The 10834-nt window shown below is 52.1% G+C and overlaps 2 protein-coding genes across 2 annotated transcripts in view; one reads left to right on the top strand and one right to left on the bottom strand.

Annotated features, from left to right (window-relative positions):
* Positions 1-3163: 3163 nt before the first annotated feature.
* LOC102264155 (melanoma-associated antigen 10-like) lies at positions 3164-4033 on the bottom strand. The gene is given in 2 exon segments (XM_014546746.1): positions 3164-3823; positions 3825-4033. Coding segments are annotated over 2 exon segments (744 nt in total). The 5' UTR covers positions 3909-4033.
* Positions 4034-8953: 4920 nt separating this feature from the next.
* The window catches only part of LOC102263840 (melanoma-associated antigen 10), a 12903-nt gene continuing 11022 nt past the window's right edge, over positions 8954-10834 (top strand). The window contains exon 1 of the mRNA XM_005875054.2: positions 8954-9012. The gene's annotated coding sequence lies outside the window, so the exon portion shown is untranslated. The remainder of the gene's footprint in view (positions 9013-10834) is intronic.

The following is a 10834-nucleotide window of genomic DNA, read 5'->3' as shown; positions in this document are numbered from 1 at the left end:
GAAATGCTGGCACCAGGAAGAGTCGGATCTCAACAAACCTCAGACAGCTCCCAAATTATGCTTGATTCTCAATGTCACCTTCCTTCCTTAGGCCTGCTCTTACTGCCTGGGCCTCAGAGTCCTACTACTTGTCATCTGAAAGAGTTCATTCATTGTACTGAGAAATGAATTATGAGGTAGAAGGTGGGCCATGGACTGGGGAGGGTGGAAATATTATGGACTCTAGATGAATTTGGCAAGGGGTGGAGTCTCTATCCTGCCACTTACTTACTAGTCATGTGACCCTGGGAAAATATCAGGCCCTATGAGCATCAGGTTCTTCATGTGTGAAGTGATTTTATTAATTCCTGTTTTGCAAGACTGCAGGAATATGTGGAGTGTTTGTAAAGCATCTCATACAGTTCCTGGTGTCAATTGGAATGTGATGAATGGCAATTATTTCAAACTAGAGGCCGGGTGCACAAAATTCGTGCATGGCAGAGGGGGGTTCCCTCAGCCCAGCCTGCACCCTCTCTCAATCCGGGACCCCTCCAGTAGGGTCCCTAGGCCTGGCCAGTGACCAGGGCCTATTGGGCTTTCCTTCCCCAGGCTGCTGGCAGCTGGCCCAGCCCCTGCCTCTGTCACTGCTTGCCATCTGTGCGGCGCTGCCCCCACCACCACCACCAATCACCTCCCTCTGCTGGCGACAGGCGTGGGGTGCGATCGCTTGGCTGGCCTGGGCCTCCTTCTGCAGGACGATTGTGGGGCGATGGCAGGGACCCCCAACCAATTGCATCACACCCGCCTTGGCTGGCCTGGTGCCAGTGCATGTCATAGCATGATCATCTGGAAGGTCATCCGGATGGTCGTTCTGCTGTTCAGTTGTTCAGTCGATTTGCATATTATGCTTTTATTATTATAGATATCATTTTTATCCCAGATACTTCCACTTTCTCTATTGGCACTGGGATTACTTGTTATCAAGGTCATATTAGAGAATATGCAGCTCAGTAGGGCATAGAACACACAATCGGCCAAACAGGATGTTCCACAAATAAAACTTAGCAAATTTTCCCAATTCATGGATGTATGCTCAAATTCATGTGTGGGAAGCTTTCCCAGCTGGACACAACACAAAGCTTCTAGAAAGAGAGTCTAGGAACAACTCTTTCCCTCCGTCCAAGCTGCTCTTTTATCCAAACAAATGTTTTCATTCATTTCACCCCCACCCAAAATCTACCCCTTGATAATGATTGGCCAGATCACACTCAATATTATCATCATTCAAACCTAATTATGCTGTGGGTTGTGGCTCTTCCAAGCCATCATGTTACTCATGGTCCCGTATCTGTATTTCTGTAGAAATCTGTGCAGATGATGGGTATAACATGCCTAGTGCTCATACTGTCCAATGGCACTGAGACTGCATGCAGGAAACCACCCTTCCTAACCAGGTGGAGATTTCCCTCTGGTTTATCCATGATCCCAAAGGAACTTGTCAGGACAATTTTCCACTTCACACTTCCCTCTCACACCCAAGACACAACATGTGCCACTGCCACCCCCAGCTTCCTTACAATCAACCCCCGCAGAGGGAATCAGAGTTTCCTAAAGTTCCAAATACCCTGGCTTAGGCCATGCACATTTGACTGCTGTCTCCTGGAGGCTAACCGCCTCTCCCCTTCTGTTACTTGTTCTGTAGGATTTAGGGGACACCTCACCACCTTCCTTATGTGACTTGGGCTACTACACTATCATCCTGTGGGTGGGTGTGCCCTGCTTATGTTGGTGTCCCCACTACTAACACAGGGCCTTCCAGAAGACATAGGCTCTGTGAATGTCTGGGGATTAAATGAACCACGGAGGAGAGGTCGTCTTTATTCAGATGAAATCCCTCCACTACCTTGACTGAAGCAAGCAAATACAAGGATCCTTATATAGTTTATTTCAGAGAAAGACAGAGGAGAAGGAATAAGAAGCAAGAATTAACAACCTTTTGCTTTTATTTTTCTATTTCTTGAATCCATCAATTGTACTGCTGTGTTCTTTCACATTTCCAAGAAAATCCTGCTCTAAAGACATGTTATGTAGTTTGAGATCAAAAACTAGGATGGGAAATATCCCAATTTGTGTAACACAGTAACAAATCTCTTACTCTTGAATTAGACAAGTACAAATACATATGTGCCCGATGTCATTCACAAACTTAGATGCTGAAGCCTATGAAACCTTCTATGAAAAGAAACAACATTAGAAAGTTCCCTTAAAAAATCCCAAAGGAATCAAGGATAAATTTCTCAATCATTATAGGAACTCAAAGATGCTACAGCCCTTGTTCCCCCAACTCGCCCTGGGCCTCACTATGTAGACTATTGTCTGCTCTTTCCTCAAACACAGAGTGGAAAATGGGCCTCATGTTATGCCCAGAAAAAAGCAAAAAAAAAAGCTATCATCCTGTGGGTGGGTGTGCCCTGCTTATGTTGGTGTCCCCACTACTAACACAGGGCCTTCCAGAAGACATAGGCTCTGTGAATGTCTGGGGATTAAATGAACCACGGAGGAGAGGTCGTCTTTATTCAGATGAAATCCCTCCACTACCTTGACTGAAGCAAGCAAATACAAGGATCCTTATATAGTTTATTTCAGAGAAAGACAGAGGAGAAGGGATAAGAAGCAAGAATTAACAACCTTTTGCTTTTATTTTTCTATTTCTTGAATCCATCAATTGTACTGCTGTGTTCTTTCACATTTCCAAGAAAATCCTGCTCTAAAGACATGTTATGTAGTTTGGGATCAAAAACTAGGATGGAAAATATCCCAATTTGTGTAACACAGTAACAAATCTCTTACTCTTGAATTAGACAAGTACAAATACATATGTGACCAATGTCATTCACAAACTTAGATGCTGAAGCCTATGAAACCTTCTATGAAAAGAAACATTGGGAAGTTCCCTTAAAAAATTCCCAAAGGAATCAAGGATAAATTTCACAATCATTATAGGAACTCAAAGATGCTATAGCCCTTGTTCCCCCAACTCGCCCTGGGCCTCACTATGTAGACTATTGTCTGCTCTTTCCTCACACACAAAGTGGAAAATGGGCCTCATTTTATGCCCAGAAAAAAGCACAAAAAAAAAATCTGATGCACATGGGCCTGAAACGTGCCTGGATGCAACTCTGGCTCAGGCATAGTGGTCCTCATTGCACTCGGGCCCTTCAGGCAGGGATGGGAGGGAACGGGGATCCTTGTCATTAACCCTGGGCACAAACTTGAGGGCTTTCAATGTGGTGGTCTCAGCGTGGGCCCTGGGGCCCCACAGGAACTCATAGCGTGCAGGATCACTATTGGGCACCTGGCGGTACACCAGGTACTGTTCCTGCACCCAAACTTTGGTGATGAGCTCCCTGGGATCCCCATAGAGCCAATGCACCTTCCCATCATGCACCCCTACAACATTCAGTGCTTCCCAGACTTTCTCCTCAGGGGCACAATCATCCTCCACAGCAATCACTCTCAGAACTGTGACCAGGAGACCAGTGTTGGGGAATCTATGCTCATCACTCACCATCCCATCATAGGTGAGCCCCAAGGCAGTGACCAGCAAATAGGTGTGGGTACTGGGGTCCACTTCCTTCACATCAATGCCAAAGACCAGCTGCATGAACTCAGTGGCTTTGCTGAAAATCTCAGGGAAGTGGTCCTGGTGCTCTTTGATCACACTACTCAGCATTTCTGCCTTTGTGGTTGGCTCCTTTGCACGATACTTCAGGAGCAGGAACTCCACCATGTCCATCGTCTTCGAATGCAGTGCTTTGTGGAGCAAGGAATCGGCATCATCTTCAGGGCTCCCCCTCAGTGTTTGGACCCTCCTCATCTTGGCTGCTGGAGATCCCATCTTCAGATTGGCTCCCTGAAAAGGCTGCCATGGCATGGGGGAGGGGAAGGCACCCTGAGGACTCTGGGAAGGATTGATATCTCAGCAGCAGACACCTCCTCTAGGCTGTCTAAAAGCAGGACTGAGTGGGAGGAAGATAGAGAGGAGGAGAGAGACAGGGCCAACTCCTCCTCCTCCTTCCCCTCCCCCTCCCCCTACTCCTCCTCCCGTCCTCCTCCTCCTCCTGCATAGCCCAGAACAGCTGCACCTCCACCAGGTTCTGATTCTCCCTTCAGTCCTGATGGTCTTCCTCAGGCTTGCAGGGCTCACTCATATGATGACCAGGCATGATGACTCATGCTGGGAAAGTGACCGAGTGTGGATAGAAGGTGGACAATGAGGACCCATGTGGCTGGGAGAGAGGGGGAGTGTGAGGGGCCTCAGCAGAGAAAAGTACCCTAGGCAGTTCTGACAAAAGTGACTCATGGGTCTCCCCTTTAGGCGTGCTCACGGGCCTCACAGAGATCACTCCTGATTAGCCTGTCCCCTAAGAACCTGAAGTCAGAAGTGACATGACTGCTCAGGGTACAGAAGGCACAGCCCAAGATTCTGTAGTTGATGGTGGGATGTGGTGATATCTGACCTGGGTTGGGGAGCCCCTGGGGACATTATGGTGAGCACCTCACCTTAACTCCTGGCACTGACTGGCCTTCTGCTACTCTGAGAACTGAGAATATGTAGTGTACACCAAGGCCTTCACATCCTGAAACCCAGAGGCTCTGCTAGACGGTATGAACGGGCACTTCAGCATGCACATGACAAGCACAGCCCTGGAACTGTAGAGCTGACAGGAGGGGCGGCAGGACTCTGTGAGGTCCTCTCTGTTGTGGGTGGGAGGTTCCTCCTTGCACATGTAGGATCCTCACCTTTCCCCTGCCAGGGCCTGGCCCCTCACTGCCTTCTGCTGGCCTGAGGTCAAACTCTCAGAACAAGACCACACACACCTGACACTGCAGTGAAGAAACTGAGGGGGCCCCACACGTGGTCCCACTCCCAGAGGATCAAGAAGGGGTGACTGAAGATTTGGGTCCATCTATACTGGGTTAAGGCTCTGATCATTTCTCACCATGACGCACTGCAGGGTTTCAGACCACTCTCTCTGCTGACTGAGCCCAATCTACTTAGACTTAGGCTTCACCTCCCTGAGATACAGGAGTAGGAAGTGAGCTGAGGTAATCCAGGCACTATTCTGAGTTTCCCCATTGCTTTCAGAGGAGACAGGGTAGGTCTGGCTTCCAATGTGCTCTGCTTCCCCTCAGTGCTCACCTTGATTCCTGGCAGGATCTGGGACTCCTCTCTCTGCTGACAAAATGTGGATCCGGTGGATGATAGGACGTGTAGTCTCACACCAAGGTCCCGGGCAGGTCCCGGACCCCCTCTGCCGACTTGAGACGCTGCCGTGACACAGAGCCGCCCGAGTGTCTCAGACACGGAGGACCCGGAAGTCAGGCCTCGCCACTCGTGGTCACCCCACGCCTTGGGGCCCCCGGGACTGACTGCTCTGGGCCCAGAGTCACCTTGTCCTTCCACGGCCCTCACCATGAGGCCTGCAGGTCCTGGGATCCTCCCTCTGTGAACCGGGAGTCCCGACCCCCACACGGAGCCCTCACCCCCAAGACCCCAGGGGAGGCCTGTGGACCCCACTCCCCAGGGCTCCCGGCAGGGGCTGAATTAGCTCCCCGGGGACCTTCGTCTGGTCCTCACCCTGATTCCAGGCAGAGCCTGGGCCCGCCGGTGCCGACCTGAGGTGGCTCCCCTCAGCGCTTGTCCAGTCTACCGACCCGAAGACGGCCTCCCAAAGATGACGCTCAACTCCCTCAGGCTTCTCAGGAGGAAGTCAATGAGTCAGTGACATCACTTCCGGAAACCAATTATGAGGTCACCCAGGACAGTTGACAGGGGCGGAGTTCTGCTCCTTTGTGCCCAGCCCGCCCCTTCTGGTCCCTACCTGAGCTGGATGGCCTGGGCCCCCACCTTGTGCTGACCTGGGTCTGTGCCCCTCAGGTCAAGTGCCCTCAGACAAACCTGTGGAGGAACCACCTCGGCAGACCCATGCCAGGCCTTACCCAGGGCTGATAGCAGCACAGACTGGGTTCAGGGCACCCATTGTCTGGAGTGTGGTATCCTCCTTCCTCCCCGAGCTACCCAGGTTTACTCGGAGAGTTCCTGGGACCTTTCCCTTCTGCTGAACTGAGAATGAATACTGCAGGCCATGCCCACCATCTCTCAGAGACCTCCAAGGTGGATTTCAAGACACGCCACATTGCCCTAGCTCAGTGGTTGGCAAACTGCAGCTCGCAAGCCACATGTGGCTCTTTGGCCCCTTGAGTGTGGCTCTTCCTAAACCTTAGGAGTACCCTAATTAAGTTAATAATAATGTACCTACCTATATAGTTTAAGTTTAAAAAATTTGGCTCTCAAAAGAAATTTCAATCGTCGTACTGTTGATATTTGGCTCTTTTGACTAATGAGTTTACCGACCACTGGCCTAGCTGGTTTTTCTCAGTGGATAGACCATCAGCCTGCTGACTGAAGGGTTCTGGGTTTGATTCTGTTCAATTGCACATGCCTGGGTTACGGGCTTGATCCCCAGTAGGGAGTGTACAAAAGGCATCTGATACAATGATTCTCTCATCATTGATGTTTCTATCCCTCTCTCCCTCTCCCTTCCTCTCTGAAATAAAAATGTGTGTTTTTTTTAAAAAGACACACCACATTGCATATCATGCCCCAGTGACCCAGTTGCACAAGCAGGGCTCAAGCCAGTTGGTCCCTGTTTTTGTTGGGGTGGGAGGAACCCTTATCCTGCCTCAAGACCCACACTTTGATTACCGGCAGTACCTGGGACACCTCCCCTTGTTACCCTGAACCCAGCTCCTTCAGGACAATGCCCTCAACTCCTCAGGAAAAAGTCTAGAAGCAACCCAAATTGACAGCCCTACCATGATGTTTCTAGGTGCTGATGACAGGAACAGGGCACACTGGGGACACTTATGTCACTGGCAAAACCTCGGGGACACTTCAAGGTGTGGTAGGAGGCTTCCTGAGTCCTAACTCAGGTCCTTACCTCGAATTCTGGAAAAGCCCTGCAGCCCTTCTTTGCCTACCTGGAGCCTGACCCCTCAGCCCTCAAGGGGTGGAGTCCGCTTGTCTTCCTGCAGGATCCTCACCGTGACTCCTGGCTGGAGCTGGAACCTCCTCTCTGTCAACCTGAGAGGCCCAAGTCAGGAAGAGAGCATGTGGTCATGGACCAGGGGCCTCCCAGGGTTCACAGTAGGGGTAATGTGGGGCATCTCTGTTGTGGGGTCCAGGGTCCTTCAGTCTTCCCTTTGCATGTTCACTTGGACTCGGGGCATGACCTGGGTCCTCCCCTCTGCCACATATGTCATTCCCCTGAATTCCCAGGGCTGACATCAGGTCTGGGCTTCTGCGGTTCCTCTCTGCATGGTCATCCACCATAGGGCCTCCCAACACTTTGAGCAGGGCAGACTTCTGTGGACTCCCCTCCGGTTAGAGTTCCTGGATTCCCTCAGTCCTCCCTGGGGGTCCTCACCTTGACTCTTCCCTCTGCCCACCTGAGACCCTGCTCCTTACACCGAACCCCAGAGCCTGTCAGACCCGGATGCAAAAGTCAGGAAAAGCACCTTGACTCTGGGCAGTGCTTCTGCATCCCTTTTGTGGACCTGAGGGAGGCCCTACAGTTTTATCAAGTTTCCAGTCTCCCTCAGACCTGAATGCTGTAATCAGAAGACACCCCATTTGGTCACCAGCCCTGTGGTCTTCCAAGGCCGAGAGCAAGGTGGGGTTTTGTGCAGCCTCTACACTGGGAGTCCTGGGTCACCTCAGTCCTGACACAGAGTCCCCATCATGACCCTGGCAGGTCCTGGGCCCTTCTTCTGCCTCCCTGGGGCTGGTTTGTGTACGAAACCCCACAGGCTCTGAGACCCTGATTTGAAGGCATTAAATGCCACTTGAGTCTAGGTCAGGGGTGGGCAAACTTTTTGACTCGAGGGCCACAATGGGTTCTTAAACTGGACCGGAGGGCTGGAACAAAAGCATGGATGGAGTGTTTGTGTGAACTAATATAAATTCAAAGTAAACATCATTACATAAAAGGGTACGGTCTTTTTTTTTTTTTTAGTTTTATTCATTTCAAACGGGCCGGATCCGGCCCGCGGGCCGTAGTTTGCCCACGGCTGGTCTAGGTAGTACTACTGCCCTCCCCTCTGTGGACCTGATTCCCTATATGGCCTTCTTATTTTTATTTTTTTAATTTTATAATAATTCTTTATTGTTGAAAGAACTAGAGGCCTGATGCATGAAATTTATGCAATAGTAGGCCTTCCTTCCCCTGGATGCTGGCACGAGCTTCCCTCTGGCACCTGAGACCTGGTCTTCCCCTGCAGCCCTGGCTTCCTACGGAAGGACATCTGGAAGGGTATCCAATCTAATTAGCATATAATGATTTTATTATAGATTACATATGACCCCCTCCACCCCACCCTTGTCCCCTTCCCTTGCCCTCACCACCCAATCATCTGTGTCCATGGGCCATGCATATATGCATACAAGGTTCTTGGTTGATTACTTCCCACCCTCCCCACCTTCCCTCTGAGATTCCCCAATCTGTCCCATGCTTGCATGTGTCTGTATCTATTTGGTTCATCAGTTTACTTTGTAACTTCGATTCCACATATGAGTGTGATCATGTGATATTTATCTTTCTCTGACTGGCTTATTTCACTTAGCAGGATACTCTCCAGGTCCCTCCATGCTGTCTCAAAGGGTAAGAGACCCTTCCCTTTATACAGCTGCATAGTATTCCATGGCATTCATGTACCACAGCTTTTTCATCAGGTCATTGATGGGCACCTGGGCTGTTTCCACATCTTAGCTATTGTAAACTGTGCTGCTATGAACATAGGGGTGCATACATTCTTTCTCATTGGTATTTCCGGTTTCTTAGGGTATATTCCTAGAAGTGTGATTCCCTACACTTTTCACCAAGTCCTGAGTCTCACTCAGTCCTGGATACAGAAGCCAGGAAACTCGGCACTTGGTCTTTTACCAGGGAACATCCCAAGGCTGATAGCATGGTAGGTTTTATGGGATCCCCTGGTTGTGGGGCTCAGGGTGCCCTCCATCGTCCTGTGGCTGTGCTCCTTACAGTGAACCCCAGCATATCTCAGACTTGCATGCGGAAGTCAGGACACACCTCAAGGGGTCATCTGACATGGGGTTTCCCATGGCTTGTAGCAGGGGAGGCCCTTTATGGGGTCCCCTATATTGTGGGGTCCTGGGTCCTGTCTGTTCTCCCCTCTGTGTGGGCGGGAGGAGCCCTCAGTCCTTACTTGGAGGGTCCTCACAGCCCTGGCTTGGACACCGTGGTCACATCACGGTTCCCAGAGGGGGGGCTGCAGAGCCATGGTCCCTGGGGAGCATCAGACCCTAACTGCCTCCCCTGCCCCGACTTCCCATGGTGCCTCTGCCCCAGACCGCCTGGCACTATGGAAACATTGTGTTCTACATGTTTCCTTTCAGCAAAGTCGCTGAGCTATAGCAGGGATTCAGAGAGGGCCTCCAATCTCCCTCAGGGTCCTCAACTTGACAGCAGCAGGACCTGGGGTCCCCCCTGTGCTGTCTGCAGCCCTGCTCCTTCTACCAAACCCCCATGTCTCTCAGACCCAATGCAGAAATCACAAAGGACAATGCGTGAGATCACCCCTCCCCCACCCCAGGAGGCCTGCCCAATGGACACTGTTCTGGGGTCCAGGCCCCCCAATCTCCCTCAGGGTACTAAACTTGACAGCAGCAGGATCTGGGGTCCTCCCTGTGCTGCCTGCAGCCCTGCTCCTTCTACCAAACCACCACTGTCTCTCAGATGCAATGTAGAAATCACAAAGCACAATGCCTGAGATCACCCCTCCCCCACCCCAGGAGGCAAGCCTCCCCAGGTCCCTCTGGGTCCTAGAGTCCGGGAGGTGGGCGGGAGTGCGCAGCCTGACAGCCCTGCCTGAGGTACCCGGATCTGAAAGGAGCACCAGCCTGGGTCCCGGGGTGGGCCCTCTGTGTGGGCGGGAGGAGCCCTCAGTCCTTACTTGGAGGGTCCTCACAGCCCTGGCTTGGACACCGTGGTCACATCACGGTTCCCAGAGGGGGCGCTGCAGAGCCATGGTCCCTGGGGAGCATCAGACCCTAACTGCCTCCCCTGCCCCGACTTCCCATGGTGCCTCTGCACCAGACCGCCTGGCACTATGGAAACATTGTGTTCTACATGTTTCCTTTCAGCAAAGTCGCTGAGCTATAGCAGGGATTCAGAGAGGGCCTCCAATCTCCTTCAGGGTCCTCAACTTCACAGCAGCATGGCCTGCCCCACCCCCACTCCGCCTGAAGCCCTGCTCCTTCTACCAACCCCCCTCCCTCCAGTCTCTCACACCTGATGCAGAAGTCACCTCACCCCATCCTGTAGTACCCCGCCCACTGGGCCTCCCCGGACTGAGGATTCTGGGGTCCAGGCCCCCAATCTCCCTCAGGGTCCTCAACTTCACAGCAGCATGGCCTGCCCCACCCCCACTCCAACTGTAGCCCTGCTCCTTCTACCAAACCCCGCTTGTCTCTCAGACCCAATGCAGAAATCACAAAGCACAATGCGTAAGAGCACCCCTCCCCCACCACAGGAGGCCTGCCCGATGGACACTGTTCTGGGGTCCAGGCCCCCAGTCTCCCTCAGGGTCCCCACACTGACTCCCGGCAGGTCCCGGACCCCCTCTGCCGACCTGAGACGCTGCCGTGACACGGAGCCGCCCGAGGGTCTCAGACCCGGAGGACCCGGAAGTCAGGCCTCGCCGCTCGTGGTCACCCCGTGACTTGGGGGCCCCGGGACTGACTGCTCTGGGCCCAGAGTCACCTTGTCCCCCC

This window comes from Myotis brandtii, unplaced genomic scaffold (assembly GCF_000412655.1).
Source record: "Myotis brandtii unplaced genomic scaffold, ASM41265v1 scaffold4553, whole genome shotgun sequence".
Classification (NCBI taxonomy): Eukaryota; Metazoa; Chordata; class Mammalia; order Chiroptera; family Vespertilionidae; genus Myotis; species Myotis brandtii.
Note: the sequence above shows the minus strand (reverse complement) of the source record. Positions and strands in the feature narration are given on the sequence as shown.